This window comes from Lates calcarifer, linkage group LG7_1, assembly GCF_001640805.2.
Source record: "Lates calcarifer isolate ASB-BC8 linkage group LG7_1, TLL_Latcal_v3, whole genome shotgun sequence".
NCBI classification, from domain to species: Eukaryota; Metazoa; Chordata; class Actinopteri; family Centropomidae; genus Lates; species Lates calcarifer.
Genome location: NC_066839.1, coordinates 51,233 through 74,654, shown reverse-complemented (window position 1 = coordinate 74,654; position 23,422 = coordinate 51,233). Strand labels below are relative to the sequence as shown.

Here is a 23,422-nt window from a genome sequence, read left to right as displayed (position 1 = left end):
CAGGACGGGATACCCCCACAGACTCGCGTAAATGGTTCGACCCGGCGGTGAGTGATGACGTCCAGTGTTCAGGCGGGTGTTTGTCTGTCGTGGAGCCGCGCGGACAGAAAAACAAACAAACAAACGGTAGATTTAGTTGGAGATCAGCGGCGGTTCAGCATGTCCTTAGCCGGGAGATGAACTGGAATCAACTGGAACTGAACCCGAGGATCGCAGCCACCGCGAGGAGAGGTGAGAGCCGCTGAACCAGACTCCATTCAAAAACATCAGGTTTCTGTTTGTCGTCCAGTGCGGTCACCTCAGACCATTATTGAACACAGAGTCTGAAACTCTGAGTCTCAGTGTCAACATCGGCTCATTCTGAATATAACTTTTTAAAATGCAGTTTGTTTTGAGCCTCATGAAAAGCTGGACCAGATGAACAGGTGTATTAATCCTGTTAGGGCTTTATTACGTTTCTGACTCAGTCCTTTAACGTTATTCTTCATGTTAATGTTTTACAGAAAACCACCAGATTTTATATGGAGATTGGTTTGAGCTTCTGTTGTAGTTTCAGTCTTCTTGTCTTAATAAACCTCCCTGTAACAGATCCAGACTCCACACGGTCCCTGAAACCTCAAGTTCTGGATCAGGTCCTCGTGACGCTCAGAGGTTCAGCTCATGTTAAAAACAGGCAGATGAGGCGACGGCCTCTAAACCCGTTGCCATGGTAACCAGGTGTGTCCTCTCCTGCAGCCCTGAAGTCCGTCAGGGAGGTTTTATGTGTCTCCGGTCCGGACCTGCAGAGACTCACCGGTCTGTCCCGCTCTGACGTCCAGCAGCTGCTCGCCGCCGCCGCCGCCGCCTGCAGACGACACCCTCCAGTCCCAGGTCAGGCCGCCAACGCCGCCGTCTGATTGGACGTCATGGTGTGATGTCATAATGTGTGTTAACCTGCGTGTGTGTTCTCAGCCCTCCTCCTCCATGGCGGACAGTGTCGCAGGTTCGAGTCCGGCCTCAGACTCAGTGTGGGCTGTCCCATCCTAGACCGGCTGCTTAGGGGGGGTCTGCCTGTGGGGGGTGTCACCGAGCTCGCTGGAGAGAGCGGAGCGGGAAAGACTCAGCTGGCTCTGCAGCTCTGCCTGTCTGTACAGTACCCCCAGCAGCACGGAGGGCTGGACTCAGGTCAGTGAACGCACCGTGTCTCTGTTGAACAGGAGCCGTGTATATCTCCTGTCAGTGAACGCACCGTGTCTCTGTTGAACAGGAGCTGTGTATATCTGCACTGAGGACTCGTTTCCCATCAGGCGTCTACAGCAGCTGATCAGAGAACAGTCGTCTCTTCGCCTTGACGTTCCTCCATCACTGATCAACAGACTCCAGTTCAGTGACCACGTTTACATCGAACACGCCGCTGATCTGGTGAGTTCCCACTGCTGATCTCAGACCAGATCAGAGGCTGGAGGACTTAGTGGTTACTCACCTGTCTCCCTCTCTCACCTGTCTCTCTCTCAGGACTCCCTCCAGGTGTGTCTGTCCCAGCGGGTCCCCCTCCTTCTGGCTCGTGGTCTGGTCCGGCTCCTGGTCGTGGACTCGGTGGCAGCTCTGTTCAGGTCTGAGTTCCTGACTGATGATTGGCTGGAAAGGAACAAACAGCTGCTCACCTTATCCTCCACACTGCACCACCTGAGCCAGGAGTTCACCACACCTGTCCTCTGCATCAACCAGGTAACACACACACACCTGTCCTCTGCATCAACCTGTTCTTCCCTGATTGGACGCGCTCCAATCATGTGACTTGTTTCATCCTCGGCCACCAGTGAATGTAACATGATGCGTTCAGGTGTTTCTGACACTGTTGAAAAGATTTAAAGTGAGATACGTCACCTGTCAGACAGGTGATCCAGGTGCAGTTCAGGTGGAGCTGATCTGTTTACACCTGGTCCTGCTCACAGGTGTGTCACAGCGCCTCCACTCAGCCTGTGGTGGTTCGTGGTACTGCAGCTCCAACGTTGGGTTTTATTTGATTATGTCAACACCTGACTGAGCATGTGCGGTTCACTGATTCTCTGCCCCTCATTGATTATCACAGATCAATAATCAATAACATGTCTGTTTCAGGTCACAGATGTTTTCAACTCATTGGACGACAGTTTGGGGTAAAAACCTTTAACGTTTATGACACGTTTCATGTTGTTTCTGCCTTGTCTCTTCCTCCTTCCTCCCTCCCTCCTCCTTCCTTCCTCCTTCCCTCCTCCCTCCTTCCCTCCTTCCTTCCTGTGGATCTTCTACCTTCAGTCCTTGAATAACCTGTTGATGATATTGATTGATTGATTTTTTATTGATCAGTTATTGATCTGGTTTTATTGAAATGTGATCACTGTGTATGAACCTGTCGTTTCTCCCGTCTCAGTCCTCCGTCCTCTGGCCTGTCACCTGCTCTGGGGTTGGCCTGGGCCAATCAGGTGATGGTGCGGTTGATGATGCAGCGTCTCCAGGGGACCATCACCCGTGGCAACCAGAGCAGCTCCCTCCGCAGGCTGGAGGTGGTGTTCGCTCCTCACCTGGCCCGAGATGGACAAGACGCTGCCGTGTGGAGGGAGGGAGTCCGAGGGGTCGACAGATAAACCACAGTTTATAAATACATTCAAAACTCCCTTTGAAACATTTATGAAATGTTCCTGTTTACAAACACAGTGTGAGAGGTGATGTAGGAATAAATTAATCACGTAATGTCAGAGTCTGTATTTTAACCCTAACCCTAACCCAACACACAGACTGAGGTGTCTGAACACATCACTGAGCTGCTTCTTTAACTGAGACTGATCAGACTGAAAATCACTGGTTTTCTAATGGAACTTCTGGATTAGGCCTTTTCACCAGAAATCAGCTCAGTGATCAACCTGTGTGTTTATATGTAAACACACGTGTGGACAGTTGACTGTGAGGCCTCATTCTGTTTACTCTGTTCTACTCTCCTCCTGTTAATTTCTTCTGCTAACGTCGAATAACGAAAATGCCGTCATGTTTCGGTCAGTGCGCCTGCGCGGTTTGATTTCAGTAAAGCACGGTGTAGAGTACAATAGATAACCGGATGTTGCTTTGTTCCTTTTAAAATAAAAGCGTGAAAACAGCTCAGATTTAACTTCCTGTAAATCAAACCTGGAAAATTCTAGTTTGTTCTGAACTAAAATTAGCTAAAGAGTCGGGTTTGTTTTTCTGTTGAATTATAGTTTTGTTCTCCACTGTTCGGGGCTTTGTGTTTAATCTATCAGTTTCTTGAAAGTCCAAAGTCCTTCATCTTCTGAAGAAGACCATGAGATGTGGATGAAAGCCAAGTAAACCAGGAGAGTGATTCAGTGATGAGACTGGGAATCACCTGAAACGAGGAGACATTTTAGTTATACATAATTTGTTGAGTCATTATTTCTGCCAGTAAACAAGTGATTATAATAATAATTAACAGTAATTGTATGTTTCTGTTGAGACATTTGTGTTGTTGACTGATTATTGTTGTTGTTGTTTGATGTTGCTGAAACACACAGGAAATGTTGAATAATCTTTCAGGAGAAGTTTCCGTTTTTATCTGGGGCTGCGGCTGCACGGGACTTTTATTTTGAAAAGAGGGGACAGGAAATTGAGTTGTTTCCCTCGGTGATCGGGGCGCGAGCCAGACGGTGATGCGCAGCTCGTGAAGCTTCAGAGCAGAAAGACATCTGATCAAAAATTAAAGATCGAAGATCAACTGAAGGTGAGATTGATGACGTTTGTTTGTTTCCGGTTGTTTGTCGGACAGGCTGCAGGTCACCCGCTGCTTATCAATAGATTACATCATCGATACAGAGCGATCAGATCAGAGTAATGTTACTGCTGTGCAGACAGCAGCAGAGAGCTGATCAATAGATATATCATCGGTCTGGACTGATCAGGAATATCCTCAGCATCCAAACAGGAAAAAATAATCCTTTAAAAGCCAGACCTCTCAGACACAAAGAAAAACGGTTTAAAAAGAAAAAAACAGTGGGCGTGGACCGGAAGTCTCACAGTTCTGATCGATGATGTTTCAGTTGTCATTGATCGGTTCGGTGCAGACCCCGCCCTCTGGTTCCAGTCTGCTCCTGGTCCTGACCTCAGATCAGTGTCTGTTCCTTACTCCTCCTGCAGTGGGCGCTATGACCATGACTCCCTCCACCCCCTCCGTCCTTCTCCTCCTCCTCCACCACCTTCTGAGTCCGGTCTCCTCTCAGACGGTTGACCCATCCGTCGCAGACCTGACCAATAGAAACTTGGACTTCGCTGCCCGGTTGTACCGAGCTGTTGCCAGCCGGACTGACGACAACGTCTTCCTGTCTCCGTTCACACTGACCACCGGACTGACAGCACTGCTGAATGCCACCAGTGGGCCGACCCAGGACCAGCTGCTCCAAGGACTCACCCTGACCGGACTGGACCCGCAGACTCTCCCAGGTAGATCCAGGCCTAAGGGATCAGGGGTAGGATGTGGGGTGGGTGAGGGACAGAAGTTTGAGTTTCTGCTGCTCTCAGATCTGTTTCAGACTCTGAGGACCACCATCCTGCAGGGGGGCACAGCCATGAACCTCCAGCAGGGTGTGGCTGTCTTCCCCGCCCAGAGCTTCCAGGTGTCCTCGTCCTACCTGGACCTGGTTCAGACGAAGTTTGGGGGGACCGCTCAAAGTCTGGCCTACACATCACCGGAGCAAGCCATCGACACCATCAACCGCTGGGCCCAGGAGCAGACTGGAGACCAGATCAAGGAGCTGGTGACCAACCTGGACCCCCAGACCCAGCTGCTGCTTGCCACAGCCGCCTCATACCAGGGTACGTATCACTTGTTACCTTTTGTAGGGTGGAGTCACCGGAGAAGGGGGTGGGGCCACACTGAGGAGGAACCCTAACACCTGGGACTCTGCTAAGACCAGGACCAGCAGATTTTTTTTTCTATACGAATAAAGTTTTTCTTTTCTCTTTCAGCTCGGTTCAGTCCGTCCTTTAACTCGTCCCTGTCTCAGGAGGAGCGTTTCTACGTGGACAGGTATCACATTGTCATGGTTACCATGATGTTCAGGGCTGATAAATACTTCCTGGCTTACGACAGCTCAGTGAAGGCTGGCGTGCTGAAGCTGCTAATGACAGACGGGATGGCCATGTTGGTCGTGCTGCCCGACGAAGACGTGGACGTCACCACCGTGGAAGAGGAAGTGACAGCGGAGAAGATCCAGGCCTGGATCAAACAGCTGAAGAAGACGTGAGATCCTGTTTCCTTTACTATGAAACTCTCACATCAACATAAACAACAGAGAAATGTTAATACAACAGAACTAAAACTAAGGAAAAATAAATTACAGTCGTGTGTTGTTGAACAGAAACATGCTTCAGTTTCAGAGATAAAAAACCTTGTTGTGTAAATGTTGTAAATAGGAAGTTGGAGGTGCTGCTTCCTCGCTTCCTGTTGGAACGTTCTTACTCGCTGAAGGACGTCCTCCAAACTCTTGACATCACTCAGGTGTTTCAGGACAATGCTGACATCACCAACATGGGTGGGGCTAAAGGACCCAGACTCTCACAGGTGAGTGAAGAGTAAGAATGTTCCAGGTTCAAAACCTCTGATTTTTGATCTGACAGATGAAAACTTGCAGAGATTAAAAAAAAAGACAAACCTGTTTTTTAACCCTTTAATCCTGAGTCCCCCGGTGACCAGGTGAGTGCTGAGAGGTGAACTCATCATTTTCAAGTAAACGTTGAGTGTAACGGCTGTAGAATAATGAAACCATCGTAGGGAACAGCATCTGATCAAAACAGGAAGAGGAGGGAGCTGTTGTTTTACCTGGTAGCTTTCCTCAGGAAGAGGAAGTGTCAGTCGCTGGAAACTACCCTTAAAAAAGAAAAAGAGCAGTCTCATCTGAGGAGGTGAAGGTGATGAAGAAGAGTGAACGTCAGAGCTCCAGGTGTTTGACTCTGCCGTTGTCACAGTTCTGGGATCAGGGTTTCTTTAGGTTGTTTCCTGCTTTGGTTAGCTGTATTGCTAATGCTAACGCTAGCAGCCAGAAACAAACAGAAGATTCAGTCTGATCATCGAAACACAGAACATGTCTCCTGGCTGCAGCCTATTTAAAATGAGTGAAAGATACTGTTTTCTATTTGGGGGGTATTTTGGTGGTCCAGCAGGGGTATCTAACATCCTTATCTCGTTATGTTGTTTGTTACTCTGCTGTAACGTGAATTTTCTCTCGGATGATAAAGACACTGAGTTTAACCAGTTCTTTGTAAAAAGCTCCACAGGTGAACTTCACTTTATCACCTGTGAATTCTCTGATTTCCCATTTTCAGGTTTTCCATAAATCTGTCATCTCTGTTGACGAGCGCGGTGATGACATCACTGCAGGGGGCGGAGTCAGCGTCTTCTCCACTCTTCCTCCTCGACTGACCATCAACAGACCCTTCATCTTTATCGTGTACCAGCAGACCACAGGCAATCTGCTGTTCATGGGCCGAGTGGTCGACCCCACCAAGAAATAACCATATCAGTTTACCTGAGGCTGCTAAGCCCCGCCCCCTGAGTCATACCTGTCAAACTTCATGTTTCTAACAGTTTAAAATGATAACATGGCAGCTTAACTGTGTTCTCGTGTCATTCTACTGCCAGTAGATTCTGGTCTGTTTAATATTTTAGGAGCTCTTTGTGTTTCCCAGCCCGAGGGTCAAGACCCCCTGAGATGTCAGGAGATAAATCTGAACGGTCCTGAGACAATGAAGGAGTCTCCACAGACGGTTTCCTCTACCGCCATCATCAGGTCAATGTTTTAATTTGTCCAGTTATTTACAGAACTAATGACATTCCCATCAGCCTCAGCTGAACACTGTGTTTACAGCTAATTATCTACTGTTAGCATGCTAACATGCTAATCTAAGATGATGAACATGGTAAACATTATTCCTGATGTTAGCAGTTAGCTCTGTGTTTTTAATCTCTTTTTATTTTTATCTTTTCAGACATTTAAAATGAGTGAAATATAAATCAAAAGTGGTCTCAGTTAATGTCTGGTTGTTGTTGCTGTAACCAGTGACGACGGGTCACAAGTTGACGCTGCTTTGCTTTAAAAGGTCAGAAAGGTTAAGGTCAGGCTTTGTAGGGAACCTGTGCTCTCTGAACCCCCTGAGTATTTAAACTACCAACCACTGCTGCTCCCTGTAGTTCAGTGGTAGCTCACAGAATTGGAGAGTGTGAGTCACAGATGTAACTACAGCTCTTTGAGTCCTGGATGACAGGTGAGATAGGTGTGTCAGGTGAGACAGGTATGCTCTGATACCAACTGAGTTAAAACACTAACTGATGACATCTCATCAGCCTCACCTGGACTTTATGTTTAAAGCTAATTAGCATGTTAGCATGACAGCCACTATGATACCATATGTGCTGTGCATAGTTCATAACACTTTACTCTGTTTAAATATAGCAACGTTAAAAACACGTGTACCACCTGCAGTATATCAGCACTGTAAAACATTAAACATTAAAATACGTCACTTCCTCCAACTGCATTTTCTGGTTCTGTAAAAACTCGCTGATGTGACACATGATGTCATCAAATCTCACAGCAACATCACTGTGACATCACATATTTCTACCCAATCAACAGATAGAACGCTGCATCATTTTTGATTTGTCACCAACAACTAAAACTACTCCACAGACTGCTGTCTGATTTCTGATCTGATCAGTCTCAAACAATTTTTTCACAGTTTTTAAAACGACAGTTGGGTCAAACTGGAGGTTATGATTTTTTATTTAAAAACTAGCCTCTGTGGATATGAGTTATTTTTACCAACTGCACCTTTAATCAGAGGCTCATCATGGCTCAATCGATCCTTGACATCAGCCATGATGTCAGGACAGCTGCTCAGTGCATGCTGGGAAACACCTGGCTGTGACTGATCTCAGAGCTGATTGGTTGTTTTATTGTGAGGATTTGCAGTTTGTTTTGCTCAGCTAAGTTTCTGATTGTTACAGTGACACAAAGCTTTAGGTGAAATAACATCTGCACAGATGTTTGAGCCGCGACAGTCTGACAGATTAATGAAGGAAAGTAAAGAAGATTTGTTTTGTTGTTTGTCTTCATGGTGTCAATTCATATTTTGAAGATCTCAGGTTGTGAATGTTTGATGTTGTCATCATGGACGAGAACAACAATGATTTCTGTTATCAGTTAAAACAGATTGTGTTTGTTTATTGTAACACAAAAGAAGTTTGTCTGAAATAATGATCCGTCTCCCTTTAAAACAGAACATCAGTGAAACTAGATCAGAACGTTTTGTTAAACCTGATCTAACAGGAAGTAGAAACACTCGGAACATCTGTCCTATGATGTCAGCATTCATCCAACTAATTACACGTCAGCAGATGAAATCACCAACCAATAAGAACACAGAAACAGCTTGCATGTGTGGAATTTACTGAACCAATCAGGTGATAGGATGAAATCATTAGAATACACAGTGCTCAGTAGATACAAATAGAAGTCAGACTCTACTGTCTCTGTCACTGTAAGGCAGAGATGATGTCCTGTTGCATTCTGAGTAATGTCCTGAAATCGCTCCCTGACTGTTGATTGGCTGATGGCCTGGTGGAGGTATGATGACATCATCATCTTCAGTCTCGTCCCGACTGGATGTTGAAAGAGTTCGACTTCCTGTTTCTGTTGATTAAAACAAACAAAAAATCAAGAAACACACAAACGTCAGATTATTAACCTCTAAAAACTGAAAACACAAAGTTTAAAATCTGACTTTTTTGTCCTGGACAGACGCTGAACCACGTTAAACCATTCCAAGTCAACAAGACTAATCTGGATTAAACCAGAACACGTCTAAAACAGCATGAGAACTACATCAAATTATCCCAGCTCTCCTGAAGCCAGTATGACGGGTCTTTGGGTGCCAAAATGTAAAAACCATGTGGAACTACCAACTTGTCGGGTTCTACCACCAGAATGATTCAACTAGAACTCACATTGACAGCTTTCTGGACTGGCTGTCCTTAATCCCGCATCCCCGGTCCATCGTTTTACTGCGCTGGTCCAAGGTACTTGTCCGATGCTCTCTCTGGTCCAAAGTACTGGTTCTATGGTCTCTCTGGTCCAAGGTACTGGTCCGATGCTCTCTCTGGTCCAAAGTACTGGTTCTATGGTCTCTCTGGTCCAAGGTACTGGCTCTGTGGTCCATTGAACCAGTTCTCTGGTCCAACATATTGTTCCTATGGTCCATGTTACTGGTTCTGTGATCCAGTGTGCCAGTTCTATGGTCTCTCTGGTCTATGGAAGTGGCCCTGTGGTCTATGGAACTAGTTCTGTGGTCCAATGTACTGGCCCTGTCCAGAAGGCTGGTGGTGTTGCTGCGGATCAGGACCGGCATGGAGGAGGTGGCCTGGGTTGCCAGGGTGAAGTGGGCAGTCCTCAAGGAGTCATCTATAACACAGGATGTGATGTAAGAAAAAAGACCATGGGGTGTCCTGACTGGGATGGTCCTAAAAACTGATCCCTGATCTTAGGCAGTATTAATGATGAAGTGTATGTGAAGAGGTGGTACCTTTGCTCTGTAACATGGAGGACTTTCCAGGTCCAGATGCACTGCTCAGCTCTTTGACCTTTCTGAATCACAGAACCAGAAAACAGAAAACAGAACATTCAGAAAAAAGCTGAGTTTTTCAGAACCAACAGGTAAAACTTTAAAATGACTTAAAGACAAGCATGAATAACCCTGCCCATCAGTGATGTCACCGTCCACACCCGACCACACCCCGAGTGCACGTCTACATCAAGGGAAAACCACTAGAGGTCAGAAGAGAATAAGAAGGTGGACATTGTAATGTCCTTTCTGCTCCTGTCAGACTGCCATCATGGTGTTAAAAGTTTCATTCAGACCAATTGTGTTTCCGTCACCTCTTTGGCTGGAAACTGGTGGCTGTTATAGACAGATGTCCTCAAAGATCCTGACGGTGCCAGTTAGAGGTTTGTTAGGAGGACCTAGGAGAAGGTCCAAGTCCAAGACAGAAGAGGGAGAGGAAGTGATGAAGATGGAATGAAGAACAAGAGAAGTGAAGAAGCTTCAGAAAGAGGTGAGAAAGTAAATATATTTTCTGCTCAACTGTTAAAGTCCCATTTTACTTTTTTTTTATTGCTGTTTTAACTTTATTAACTTTATTATGTAAGGAAGCCAGTACATCACTACACAGCCTTCCTGAGTGTAGACATTAGAGCTCAGTGACTAAAGTTTATTCTTTCTGAAACAGCAGAGCATTTTAGTGCTTCTTATTAGAGCTCCAGAGAGAAGCTGCAATGTACAACTATACTGAGATGGTCTTTGGTTCTTCAAACCAGAAATAAGTTTTCTAACGGATATCAGCAGTTCAAATAAAACACTGGAGTTCTTCATGGTGATTCCTGATCAGATGTTGAACCACATCAGCTGATTTCAACATGAAGGAGCTGTGGTTCTCCTCCTCCTGGATCTCTCAGACGAGTCCTGACCCCCTGCCAAGGAAACTTATTTCAGCCACTTGGAACCACCATCAGTCACCACCCAGAGAGCAGGACCACAGCTTAGGTCTGGAACAGACCCCCACTGGTGAATCCAGATCTTCACCTTCAGGATCAGCTCCCTCTGAGCCACAATAGCCCAGTACAGCTTCCGCAGTACCAGTCCACCTGCCAGTCTAATTTTCCATTTACCCTCATCCCCCAACAAAATCCTGAGATACTTAAACGTGTTGCTGGTGTTAAGTGACAGTTTAAAGTGAAGGAGGTCTGGTGGGTCTTACAGGGGCCTGTCTGAATTGGCTGGTTTGGACGTTGTCGGCTGACTGCTAAGGGATCGACTCCTTGACAATTTAGCCTTCCTCATCTCCTTACCTGTAAGAAGAAGGAACATAATTTAAATAATTTGTTCTGATACACCTCCATGTAAATGAGAAAATATCTACTACAGTATTTACCAAACTATGACTGTTCAGATAACTAATCCTAAACTATTCCAGACTACTCCAAACTCTCAGGGCACATTTTGATTTACATGAAGTTGATTTTGTGCATTGTTGCTCCTGCGGGAGATAATACTCTGTATATCTACAGTCTTAATGGGAAGGTGTGTTGAAAAGGCCTCAGCCACTAAACACAAGATTCTGTTGGAAGTTTTTGTTCAGTGGTATCACTGACAAACACATTCACAACTCGTCTCCATTCATATTTATGCCTTACCAGAGGACAACGCAGCTCCAGATGAGGACACAGACATGGATTTGGTTGCAGACAGACTGGTCTTACTTTCCCTTCCTGTCAAAGACCAACAGTTTACAGGCAGGACTACAGTCAGATCAAGAAACCCAGTAATCCACATTCACACACAAATCCTCAGATTAAACCTCTAACACCTGTCAATCATTTCATGCAAAAATAAGACAGTTTTACCCACGTTTTCTCTCTGGATGTTTTTCAGAGTTAGGTTTCCCTTCACTCTGTTGTCGCTCCAGCTGTTCCTGACGACAGAGGAGGCGTCATTAAAACAAAACAGACAGTGATTTGGACTGAAGATGGACTGTCAGGTTCAGACTCACCATCTCCAGCAACAGAGTCTCCTCCTTCTCCTTCTTCTGGTCCAGTAAATCCCTCTCCTGCCTCTTATGAAACTGACAGCAGATAAAAGCATAAGACATGTAGAGAACGTAACAGAAACAAAACACTGAGCTGAGCTCTACAGGACTTCATAAAACAGTCTGCTTACAGGCTCTGTGAGGTCCAGTTTGTCCAGTTCCAACACTGTCTGAAAAACATGATGAGTACAGTTAATCCATTATCCATTCATCATCATCATCAAAGTTCTGGAGTGGTCTCTGTCGACTAGATTCATCGCAGACCTATATACTCTTCTGACTGACTGGACTGGTCTCAGGTAGTGTGGGTGTTACCTTGCGGATGGTTGCCACCACGTCCTTGTCTTTCTCTCTGCAGAGGAGTTTCTGGACACAGAAGTCGAGCTGCTGCAGTAGTTGTTTATCAGCCGGCAGTCGGAGTGATGAACGTAACCTGGGCAACAACTGACACAGCTTGTATCTGACAGACAGGATAACAGACAGGTGAGTCACATTTGATGTCAGACAGACAGATTTTAGCTGCCTCCCTGGCCAGAGTTCTGACAGAACTACCTGACGTTAGCGACGGGGTCATGGACCAGTTCCAATGCCGGAATCAGGAAATGTTTGTTGAAGTATTTTCTGGAGAAAATCTCAGTGGCCATTTCACAAACGTCAAGGAACCTTAGACGGTTCCAGTAGCTCCGACCCTGAGCCAGATCTGAGGATCAGCAACATACCGAGATGAACCATCAATGATTTTTTGATATACTGGAAAAGGTTGTAACATGTTCTCAAAATGTGTTTCTCAACGTAAAGACAAAACCTGAGTCTTCTGCCTCGTACACAACTGCAGAAATCCCTTAACTTTCAGGAGTTTGATGTGGATTTTAAAAAGCATGTAAAAATACATCACTGAGGTACCTGGGGGCACCTGTTCATAGGTGATGTACTCAGAGCACCTGTGACTGCAGGACTGAGGAGTTCTGACCTTGGATCAGTCGCTCCATCATCTCCTGACGCTGCTCCTGTTTGCGGTTGTAGCGCAGAAATGTGCAGAACGTTCGTGCCGCCTCCTTCTGTACAGGCAACACCTTCTGAAACCACAACAACCAGAGGAGAGTTTATCTGTCTGTTCAGATGTTTTACCTGTGGTATTGTGTCACGTGTTGTGGTATCTTCTGGTGCTGACATTGGTGGTGAGGATGATGAAGATGCGAGGGGAGAAGCTCTGGTGCAGCAGTTCTCCAGGCAGCAGTCTCGCCAGGCAGCTGTAACGCTGCAGCAGCTTCTCATGCAGCCGCCAACGCAGAGAACATCCGACCTTCTGCTCCGCCAACAAAAGAGCTGACAGTAACTCCGGGAACTGATGAGGAACCAACAGAGAACCCCAGGAGAACGTGTAAGAACACAGAGGAACTAAGATTAGAGAAGAAATGGGAAAAGAAAGAAAAACGTTGGCTGTTTGTTTTCTCACCTTGCTGTCCAGTGTCAGGTTCTCTCCTCTGGACAAAACTGCCTCCAGAGTTTCCTCTAGGTGATTCATCAGCGCATCCAGCACCTCAACAATGACGGAAGTTTTAGCACAATGAAAACTGACATCTGAAATTTAAAAAACTACATGTTCTGGAGAAAATATAGGTGTGTATGGTCTCGGCAAGGCCTCAATAAAGGAAAAAAACATTAGTCGCTTTATAGCTACAACTTGTTCCAAAAACCAGACCGAAAAACAGGACAACACACTGCAGTGTTCTGGTGACATACTGCTGATGTTTTACTACATGCTAACAGCAAGGACAGAGTGTGGACTCACCTCCAGAGCATCGTCCTGCAGTAGAACCAGAAGCTCTTTCTGGACCACGTGGACGTTTGAACCGAGCAACTTCACCACCTGACAGGTGGGGGAAATGCCAATGGAAAGAGGGGAAGCCATTATGTGACATCAGAGAAAACAGCTTTTCTTACACACTATTAGCAACTAGAAGAAGAACTTTTTTATTAAAGTTACGAAACAACTTCTGTGTTTTATCTCCTGTCGACTGAATTTTGTGGCTGTATTTCTTCAAGGAGAGGCAGAACCCAAGGATGTCCATGATCTCTTAGCAGCTACTGGTCATTAATGTCCTGATCTCTTTCTTGCTCCTCAGAGGATAACCCATTTAGATTTTAGATTTCAGATTTAAATGACTCCATGATCTTTCCTCTGGCGCCACCTCAGGACAACCTTTACATTTTTCACTCCACTACTGTTCAAACTTTAAAAACTGATAAAATATTGTGATGTTATTTGTTCATGTTGCAGCAGCCATAACATCACATGATCTGACCTGGTGGAAACTGGCTGCAGCACTTCGTCGAACGCTGACCTCTGGGTCACAGCAAAGACCAGAGAAAGATGGGTAAAGCTCTGACAGGAAGTGGGCTGAGTCAGCAAACACCACCATGGCCTGCAGAGAGAGAGGAAGTAAAAAGGAACATCACTCATCTAAAAGATTGACCTGAACTCTGAAGCTCTGCTGAGTGTGTGTGAATTTACCGGCAAGTTGTAGCAGCAGTTGCAGCGGATCAGCTTTGACTCGTTGTTGATGTCCATCTGGTTTCCTTCAGTCTGCAGACCAGTGACACACAGCACCTTAAACCTCTGCAGCAACCGGCCCCTTTGCTCGTCTGACAGAGAGCCTGCAACACAACGTCTCCTCAGAAACATTGCAACTCATCAGTTCTAAAGTCCACATGTTCATGAAAACCACAAACTGAAACTGAAACAATCTTGGTGGAGTCCAACACCCTCTGAAAGGACTAAAGGACTTGTAACAGCCCTGGTACTCCCACAGTACTCGCCACAAGATACCCTGTTAGGCGCTGTTATAGACCCTCTTAAAGTCTACAAATCACATGTAGACTGGATGGTCAAACACCCATGACCTCTCCAGGATCCCTACAAGACCACACATCTGGACCACTGATCCAGGAACAGGGCAGAATCCACATTAGCAACAGTCTCCTTTCAGTAGCCTGACAAACTTTCCTAGAGAGGCTGAGCAGTGTGACCTGATGTTCAGAGCTTATCATCCGGCCCCTTTTTAAAATGGAAACCACCATCTGCTAGTCCCTAAAATCTTCCAGCTCTGACTCCTCTATGGAGGACGAAACAGTCAAGTGTTCCTTCTATTGTCTGAAAATATTCCCAATCCAGATCAGTGGTTCTCCTTCCCACTGGAAACAGTCTGGACTGAGCCCTGCCTCCCCCTCCTGACTCCATGTCACTCACAGTTTTAACTTCAGTGACCACAGAAGCTGCAGTCCATCTGACATTCAGGCTGAGTGATCCCCTGGACCGCCCAGCCTGAAAGGACTCCTTCAGCTCGACAACGTCCTTCACAGCCAGTGTTCACCTGCAGGTTCTTTGGTTACTGCCACGACAAGCTGGTTGGCTACAACTTCCAGATCCAGATCAGGCTCCATGGCACTAAGACTAACCTGGCCTCCGGGTCCTAATGATGAGCACCCCAATTGGGCCTGGCTCCAGGTGAGACCTTGGTCTACCTTTTCCTGGCAAGACAGCGTTTTCCTGAAGTTGCTCTTTCATAGTTGTGTGGATTCAGTTTTAGCTTGTCCTCACCTGGATATTCTGGGCCTATTCTGCTCTAATTTGACCAGAGTCTGTTTTTATTGTCTTTGCTGTTTCTATTGTGTGACATCAGTGATGAGTCTCACCTGCCAGTCCACTGCAAAGCTTCCCAAACTGGAATGACAAAGAGGCCATGACGGCCTCGTCTGCCTGTGATGACACCTCGCACACCGACATCACCAGAGGAACCACCACATGGAGTCTGTCATCTGAGAGAAGAGCAGACTTTAAATGTGGGGTTTGTAAAGAGGAAGGGGTTTTAAAATTTTCACTTAATGACTCACCGCTGTCAATCATCTCCATCAGGTTGATGATGGTGTCAAAGGCAGCAAGGCGAACGCTGCTCTCCTCATCTCTAGCAAGCTCCACCAGTTCAGGAAGCAGCTCTGTCCTGGTGTCGTCCACCCTGTAGGACAGACAGGAGACACTGTCTCACCACAGCAGGATGTTTGTTTGGTGTTTGTTTGTTTGTTTGGTGTTTGGTGATGTTTACCCGGTTGCTCTGGCAATGCTCTCCAGCTGACGGCACATACAAGATCTGACCTCAAACTCCACGTCCTGACATAAAGATCGAGCTAACGGCAACAACTCCTTCTTTATTCTGATTCACAGAAAACACACCTGTTAGTGTCAGACGAGGTGTGATATCAACAGTATCAGCTTAATCAATAATCAATAATTTTCAGAGAGGGAAGCTCACATGTGGGAATCAAACTTGCAGGCGACTTTTCCTAAAATGCGACAGCTGGCCAGACGAGCCTGAAGAGAGTGAGACAGCTGAGACTGATACAGGAGAGGGTTCAACACCTGCAGAGACAGACAGGTACATAGTGAGACAGCTCCAGAGTGACACAGGTATAGAGTAAGACAGATTGAGCTGATGATGTAATTCTGTACCTTTAACTGCTTTAAAACTGATCAATAATTAATAATTAACAGGTGGATCCAGTAACCCTGATCATCGTACCTCCTGTTTGATGGTCTCCTTGGGTAATGCGTTGATGGCCGACAGCAGAGTCTCTAACCAGGCGTTGCTTACAACTGTCAACAACGTTAACATCAACATCGTCAATATCAACACCAACGTCAGAATCAGGAAAACACCTCAGGGCTGATGATCAGCCATAAAAATCAGTTAGTCTATGAAACTCTGGCTCAGCTGTGTTACCTATGTTACCCTTGTCTCAGTGGCTCAGCTGTGTTACCTGTGTCTCGGTGGCTCAGGTGTGTTATCTGTTTCTTGGTGGCTCAGGTGTGTTACCTGTTTCTTGGTGGCTCAGGTGTGTTACTTGTTTCTCGGTGGCTCAGGTATGTTACCTGTGTCTCGGTGGTTCAGGTGCAGCAGGACTGTCTTCAGGATGGAGTAGGTGTGGGTGTGGATCAGGATGATGTCGTCCTGTAGGATGGTTAAAAACGATGCCGCTGCTGCCAGCTGGATTTCAGCTCCAGATCCGTTCAGGACCTCCTGAGTCACACAGACAGGACAGGTTATTCCTGTTTGACCTGTAATTCCCAGAATGCTCTCTGTTGCCTGCCTTCACACAGTCTGACTTGTGTCACGTACCCGGACCTTTGGTACGACCCGACGAAATGTCTCAGCTGGATTCTGGCGGACGAGACCGGGCAGGTTACTGATGACGCTCGCTCTCTGCACCTCCTGACCCACACTGACAGAAATATAAACACAGAGGAAAAATATTTGATATGAGAATGTTTACAAATCAAGAGGACGAGGGCCTGAAGCTGAACAACAATCAGAGGGTGTCAAACTCCACCAGGATTGTCCCTGTCTCCAATCCTGTTTGTGATCCACATGGACAGGATTTCATGGGGCAGCTGAGGTGAGGACAGTGCCCAGATTGGGAATGTTGCATCGCTGCACATCGAACCGTGAAGCAGTTGGGATGATGGTCAGCACCTCCAAGTCTGAGGCCATGGTTGCTGAAAATGGGACTGTTGCTCCAGGTCGGGGGTGAGCTGCTTAGGGTCTCGTTCACAGTGAGGGCGGATGGATCAGTGCGGCGTCAGCAGTGATGCGTTGTTTCGGACCTTTGAGCTGAAGATGGAGATGATCTGAAAGGTGAAACTTTCAATTTACCAGTCAATCTACATTTCAGCCCAAACCTGTGGTCATGAGCTTCAGGTGGTGAAATGAGTTTTGACTGTTTGGACTCACAAGACACAGTGAAGAGCTCAGAGCAGAGCTGCTGGATGGATGAATGGATGAATGGATGGATGAATGGATGGATGGATGAATGGATGGATGGATAGGAGTGACATTGGATCTGAATCCATGAAGTCCAGACATTGTCAGTCTGTTTTTCTTTGGTCGTTAAACCTCCTGCAGTGGGGATGAACTGATGGCCGGGTTAGGGTGCGTACCACATAGGCCTCAGTACCCTGAGCAGCTGGACCCTGGTTCATCTCCAGATCTGGTCAGACCTTGGCTGCATGTCATTCCCCTACTCTGTCTCCCCTGTCTCTCTCTACTGTCCTATCTAATAACTAACCAAAAAACAATACTTAAAAAAAACAACAACAACTTCCAGCTTTGTTTTCAGAAACACATCTGAGTTCCTGAGCTCAGATCCTGATCCTCTTCAGTCCATTTCCCGTGAGTCCTGCAGGCTCCAGTTCTCCAGCAAGTCTCAGATTTTCAGTCCAGACGTTGAATGAGTTCAGTGAACTAGTTTAGATCCTCTGGGATCAGACTGCAGCATGATGTTTAATTAGCTTCAGAGTTTACTGGGTCACAGGGAAGGAGGACAGGTGGAGGACAGGTGGAAGACCAAACTGTCTCTTCCTTCACCTGAGGCCTCTGACAGGTGAAATCTTTGGATCAATAAAAGATTTTTATTTCTTCAGGCTTTGTCTTGACTCTGACCCAAGACAACAACCAGAAACTAGTTTGAATACAGCAGGAGAGGCGGAGTGTGACTGTCATTGACTTGTGAAACCATCAAAGTGCCCACAGGTGAGCTGTACAGGTGAGCTTCACAGATGTGTGTCTGTGTAACACTGCAGTGATGAGTCATTAAATAACTAGAAAACATGACCATGTTTCTACAGGCATTAGTCAGCTCTCACCTGAGCAGGTAGACGGCTCTCTCAATGTCATTCAGGTCTTCGTCCACAGTCAGCTGATCAATCTCCTCAGCGGTCTGACAGGAAACAACACACACAAACTCACTGCTGTGTGTTTTACATTTATTTTGTTTAGATGTGATGATGATAACTTGTTTGTTTACCTGGGATGACCTGTGTGACATCACCACTCAGTTCACAGGTGTGTTTTAATGTGAACACTTGTATGTTTGTGTTTGAGAGTTTCCACTGACAGATTCAGGTTTTACATGAAAAAACAGCTGATGTTTGGTTAGAAGACGTCATTGCAGCTGGAACAACCAGGTGATCAATCAATTAGTTGATCAATACTATATTGATATCTTTAAGTTTTTAGTTTGACCACAGTCCAGAACCTCAGACAGGCGACTGATGTGAAATTATCTCATGATAAATAATTTCAACAACTGAAACTCAGTTTTCTGATTTTTCTCCTGAAAGAAAACAACACGTCCCCACAACACCAGCAAGACCACACACAGAGAAATATATGTGTGTGTGTGTGTGGGAGGAGATGGGTGTGTGTGTGTGTGTGTGTGTGTGTGTCATCATGACGTCGGGGTTTCCTCCCTTAAGAAGACCCCCTCCATGCTCCACCCCCTCACATCATCACCCTTGAAGCCCCGCCCCCTCCACCTCCACAGTCAGGTGAGGAAAAAAAGAAGCGTTTCCACCATATTTCCACAAACTGCACACTCCAACACCCATCTACTGTTTCTACTGTTTCTACCTCTGCTCAGAAAAATGCCATTGAGCAGCTGTCAGTGATAACGACCAGTACCTGTGTCTGAAAGCTGAATCTACTGATCTCTACTTAGTGAACGAGTGAATGAGTGGACGAGTGAGTTCAGTCTGTTCTTCTCCCGTCTTTCTCTTTATTTGTCACTTTCACACTCTGTCCTGGTCTCTAATGTCCTGATCTCTATTGTCCTGGTCTCTAATGTCTATCCTGGTCTCTAATGTCCTGGTCTCTAATGTCTGTCTTGGTCTATGTCCTGGTCTCTGTCTTGGTCTCTGTCCTGGTTTCTATTGTTCTGGTCTCTAATGTCTGTCTTGGTCTCTGATGTCCTGGTCTCTGTACATACTCACTGTTTTGAGTCCATGTTTATTCCTGCAGGGAGACAGGTTTTCTACCTGTCCACCTGTCTGTCTGTCTCTCTCTCTCCACCTGTCTATCAGACAGACAGACAGAAACTGCGTCACGCTGCGCAGATCTCGGGTCTCCCTCTGCTTCCTGCTGCTGATCTTCCTCCCACTGACTCATACAGCATCATCACCTTCATCACCTTCATCATCATTATCACTTCTCATGTCTCCCAGCGCGTGCCCTCACCTGGCCCACCTGTGTGTGATGTTCTTGTGTAAAATTACCTTGAGACTCCTGCGGATCGGCCTCTCGATGAAGGCGAGCTCCTGCAGCTCGTCCAGCGGTCCGTACAGGAGGCCGGCCTGGTTCATCCTGGAGCCGGAGAACATCTGCTCACTGCCGGCCCGGCGGCCCGGTTCGGTCCTGGTGGTTAGAGGGAGAGCGGGCGGCGGGTCTCGGTTCCGACCATCCTTGATGAGAGGCGAGAGGAGGGGGTCACAGTCACTGACGGTTTCCAAGGAGATCCCAGCGGTGGGGGTGGGGTGGGGGGGCGTCACGCCAGACTCCGTTCAGAATTCTAATAATTTAAGGCGTCTTCGCTGAGGCGGCCTGTCAGAGGTCCAACCTGCAGCTCTTAGCTCAACACCGTCCGCTCCTCTGTTCGGCTCTAACTCTGTCCTCCGAGCTGCGATTATTTCAGTCAAATCTCCACTTTTCTGGGGAACATCTGTTGAATAGAAAATCCCAGTTGGTCAGCGTGAGAGCAGGTGGCAGGTCCACAGCCAGCTGAGCGCTGTCTCTGCGGAGGAAACCTCATACCAGACTGCGTTAAAAAAAGAAATCTACGTTTTAATGCTGATTTCAGTTAAAACTTAAAACCGACGAGTATCACACATCAACGCTTCCATCTGCCGGCAGCTCTGATTTCAGTCAAATCACCTCCTCTGTGCGGAGGGAACGTCACGCCAGACTCCGTTCAAAAATCACATTACATAATTTATTTACTAATTAATGAGATTTATAATCAGAAATTCTCAAACATCAGACATAAAACAAATCGACATGATTTCCTCTTCGGTTCGGCACACACCCAACACAGAAAACATTTGTTCAGATAAAATCCTGACCCGCTTCAGCTCGGCTGTCCTCTGCGGTAGGCGCGTCACGCCGAACTGCGTTAAAATTTTAGTGCTGTAATGCGTCTGTGCTCCTCTATAAAACCCACCGATCCACAAAACCTTCAAAAATGAGATGTTAGAAACCGGTACGACCCACTCACTTCGGCCTACACCAGGAACACCACCGAGGAAATATTTCAGTAAAACGTCGATCTTTGTAAACCCAGGTCCGTCTCGTCGCTCCCACACGGAAGGCGGTACCGAGCAGAGGCAAGCATTAGAAAAGTTGAGAGTTCATTTGCACTAACGGCGTCTTGGTGGATTTTCTCAAACCGGATTTTATGATAAAATCCTGCAGTCTGGATTTAATCCGGCTGGACTGTGAACCGGTAGAACTGTCAGAAATCTGAACGGAGATCTGTGATCTGCTGCAGAATGCAGATACCGCAGACTGGGACTAAACCCAGACTAAACCCGGCTGACCGGACCAGAACCGGCTGATAGGCAGCACCGGACGGGATGGAGGCTGACGCCCCGCACTGCAGCAGCTGAACCGGTTTCCATGGAAACGGCTGGCAGTTAGTGACCAGATTCATTCACAAAGTCCAGATCTTCTTCATCATCTTCTTCATCATCACCGTGGAAACATGGATCTTTTGGACACCTGACATCAGTCAGACACCGCCCCCACCTGGAGACAGGTGATCTGTTATCTGATGGACAGACAGTGTGATAACAGGTGTGTGTATTTGTGTGTGTATGTGTGTGTATCACAGTGACGACACACAACACTGAGCTGTGAGCAGCAGTTTCAAGTTGTTATGTGATACCGGTCTCCTCCAGGTGTGGACCTGTGTTGATCCAGATCAGGTTAGTCTTCTATCTTCTGAACCTTTGACACCATGATCCCGATCCAGAAGTTAGCATCAGCCTGGTTTCTCCACATAAAATCAGCTGTGAGCAGCTAAAGTTTCTGATCCTTCAGGTTTAGTTGATCAGATAATCTTCACAGATGAACACCACTGTTCTGATGTTTGAAGCCTAAATCCAATCTCCAGAAGTAAGAAGCTAATGTTAGGCTATAAACCAACTACACCACGGTCAAATGACGTCAACGTCTCCACCACTAAGCTTCCAACTGGTCATTTCATTTAGCTCTGAGCTCTTCTACAAAAGCCTTTCTTCTTAGAAAGTTAGTGAGAGTTTGAAAGAGCGTGAGTAGAAACACAACGAGGCTGTAAAGGTGGACTGGTGAGTAGATGGGTTTTCATGTTAACGTCCCTGACAACCTTTGTAGTCTCATTGAGACACTCGTTAGCAACCGCCTTTTTTAAGACATGTAAAAGCTTCAAACATCAGGAGTGGGGGATTTACTGACCCATTTTATGTCGGAGAATAAAACCTGAAAATGTCTTGAGCTTGTGTTAAAACCACAGACCTTATTTCAGACATTTGACCAGAAACACACTGACTTTGGGACGAGGGAACAGGAAGTGCTAACATGCTAACTCACTTCCTGGTTTTAGGATCAGTCCCGCAGCTCTGTATAAACTGAATTTATTTCCATGAACAGCCTCTCTGACCTCTGACCTCCTCTCTCTGACCTCTGACCTGGTACAAGCGCTATCACTACGTGTGACGTGCTGCGGGAAGCGTATTCTGTCACTTCTTCTAACCATGGCCTCTCCTTCTCCCTCTCCTGCCTTCTCTTGCTCTGCGTGTCAGATGTTCAGTTACTCCTCTGCCTCGTTTAATGATAATGGTATGTGTAATAAATGTAGTCTGTTTGCTGTACTTGAGGCAAGGCTTAGTGAATTAGAATCCCGGCTCTGCACCATGGCATCTAATTCAGCAGTTAATGCTAAACAGCCCCCTGTAGCCGGTGCGGAGACCTGACCTAACCGGAGACCTGGTCTGGTTAGGAGAGACAACATTCATCCCACTTTTGATGGAGCATCTCTGATATCTAGAAATCTGACAGAGTTTATTAGGAAGCCAAAGTCCTGACAATCCAGAGTTCAGGTCAGGAGACAGAGCTGCAGTCTTACACGCTTCTCTGTGCCTCCTTTAGAGCAGTCACCCCTCCATTACCCCATAGAGACTGTGTCTGCCCCCCGACCATTTAAATTAACTAAATCGAAGATCAACAAAAGAGGCGATAGTCACAATAATCTAATAAAAATCAGCACATCCACCTCAAATGTTCAGCAAAATAAAATAATTAAATGCGGATTACTCAATATCAAATCTCTCTCATCCAAAGCTGTACTAGTTAATGATTTGATATCAGATCACCATCTGGATCTATTCTGTCTGACTGAAACCTGGCTGTGTCAGGATGAGTATGTTAGCCTGAATGAATCAACCCCCCCCAGTCATATTAATACTCACATTCCCAGAGACACCGCCTGTGGAGGTGGAGTCGCAGCCATTTTCAACTCCACTATTAATTAACCCTAAACCTAAACTCGATTAGAATTCATTTGAAAGTCTTGTTCTTAGTTTGTCACACTCAAGGTGGAAAACATTAAAGCCAATTTTATTTGTTGTAGTGTACCGTCCTCCTGGTCCATACTCTGATTTCTTATTTGAATTTTCAGAGTTCCTGTTGAGTTTGGTTCTTAGAACGGATAAAGTTATTATTGTAGGTGACTTCAATATTCATGTTGGTGTCAACAATGACAGCCTTAGCTCTGCTTTTTCCTCATTACTAGACTGTATTGGCTTCTCTCAGTGTGTAAATAAACCCACTCACTATTTCAGTCACATCCGATCTTGTTTTATCTTATGGTATTGATATTGAACATGTAACAGTTTTCCCACAGAATCCCGTTCTATCAGAC

The 23,422-nt window shown here is 46.2% G+C and overlaps 3 protein-coding genes across 5 annotated transcripts; 2 read left to right on the top strand and 1 right to left on the bottom strand.

Moving 5' to 3' along the window:
• Positions 1–36: 36 nt before the first annotated feature.
• xrcc3 (X-ray repair complementing defective repair in Chinese hamster cells 3) lies at positions 37–3,112 on the top strand. Its single transcript, XM_018686833.2, has 7 exons — positions 37–231; positions 736–870; positions 952–1,164; positions 1,247–1,401; positions 1,495–1,707; positions 2,101–2,138; positions 2,393–3,112. Exons 1-7 carry the CDS (start codon positions 177–179, stop codon positions 2,604–2,606), a joined length of 1,023 nt encoding a protein of 340 aa, XP_018542349.1. The 5' UTR covers positions 37–176; the 3' UTR covers positions 2,607–3,112.
• A 457-nt stretch (positions 3,113–3,569) lies between these two features.
• serpina10a (serpin peptidase inhibitor, clade A (alpha-1 antiproteinase, antitrypsin), member 10a) lies at positions 3,570–7,534 on the top strand. Of its 2 annotated transcripts, none has more exons than XM_018686831.2 (6): positions 3,570–3,730; positions 4,144–4,446; positions 4,525–4,818; positions 4,972–5,245; positions 5,419–5,566; positions 6,328–7,534. In XM_018686831.2, exons 2-6 carry the CDS (start codon positions 4,152–4,154, stop codon positions 6,514–6,516), a joined length of 1,200 nt encoding a protein of 399 aa, XP_018542347.1. In that variant the 5' UTR covers positions 3,570–3,730; positions 4,144–4,151; the 3' UTR covers positions 6,517–7,534. The 2 variants fall into 2 exon arrangements, with proteins under 2 accessions (XP_018542347.1, XP_018542348.1); XM_018686832.2 differs by having other exon boundaries at positions 3,608–3,730; positions 4,119–4,446.
• An 895-nt stretch (positions 7,535–8,429) lies between these two features.
• On the bottom strand, positions 8,430–21,355 carry ppp4r4 (protein phosphatase 4, regulatory subunit 4). Of its 2 annotated transcripts, XM_018686811.2 has the most exons (26): positions 20,741–21,355; positions 19,746–20,188; positions 18,339–18,412; positions 16,816–16,918; positions 16,569–16,716; positions 16,219–16,292; positions 15,952–16,058; positions 15,745–15,852; positions 15,536–15,657; positions 15,338–15,460; positions 14,157–14,299; positions 13,948–14,067; positions 13,434–13,511; positions 13,098–13,181; positions 12,813–12,986; positions 12,612–12,717; positions 12,194–12,341; positions 11,957–12,101; positions 11,773–11,811; positions 11,606–11,677; positions 11,464–11,527; positions 11,250–11,324; positions 10,814–10,904; positions 9,583–9,644; positions 9,008–9,461; positions 8,430–8,693 (listed from the first exon to the last, which is right to left on the bottom strand). In XM_018686811.2, exons 2-26 carry the CDS (start codon positions 19,848–19,850, stop codon positions 8,648–8,650), a joined length of 2,865 nt encoding a protein of 954 aa, XP_018542327.1. In that variant the 5' UTR covers positions 19,851–20,188; positions 20,741–21,355; the 3' UTR covers positions 8,430–8,647. The 2 variants fall into 2 exon arrangements, with proteins under 2 accessions (XP_018542327.1, XP_018542329.1); XM_018686813.2 differs by having other exon boundaries at positions 11,464–11,521; positions 19,746–21,355.
• Between the last annotated feature and the right edge of the window lie 2,067 nt (positions 21,356–23,422).

Excerpts from the sequence above, each read along its gene's own strand:
- xrcc3 (XM_018686833.2), top strand. The coding sequence starts at position 177 with ATGAACTGGAATCAACTGGAACTGAACCCGAGGATCGCAGCCACCGCG. Across the intron at positions 871-951 it reads ACGACACCCTCCAGTCCCAG|CCCTCCTCCTCCATGGCGGA; the intron begins GTCAGGCCGCCA and ends GTGTGTTCTCAG. Across the intron at positions 2,139-2,392 it reads TCATTGGACGACAGTTTGGG|TCCTCCGTCCTCTGGCCTGT; the intron begins GTAAAAACCTTT and ends CTCCCGTCTCAG.
- serpina10a (XM_018686831.2), top strand. The coding sequence starts at position 4,152 with ATGACCATGACTCCCTCCACCCCCTCCGTCCTTCTCCTCCTCCTCCAC. Across the intron at positions 4,447-4,524 it reads GGACCCGCAGACTCTCCCAG|ATCTGTTTCAGACTCTGAGG; the intron begins GTAGATCCAGGC and ends TGCTGCTCTCAG. Across the intron at positions 5,246-5,418 it reads ATCAAACAGCTGAAGAAGAC|GAAGTTGGAGGTGCTGCTTC; the intron begins GTGAGATCCTGT and ends TGTTGTAAATAG.
- ppp4r4 (XM_018686811.2), bottom strand. The coding sequence starts at position 19,850 with ATGTTCTCCGGCTCCAGGATGAACCAGGCCGGCCTCCTGTACGGACCG. Across the intron at positions 12,718-12,812 it reads TCATCATCCTCACCACCAAT|AAGGTGTTGCCTGTACAGAA; the intron begins GTCAGCACCAGA and ends TTGTGGTTTCAG. Across the intron at positions 11,812-11,956 it reads TGGTGGCAACCATCCGCAAG|ACAGTGTTGGAACTGGACAA; the intron begins GTAACACCCACA and ends CATGTTTTTCAG.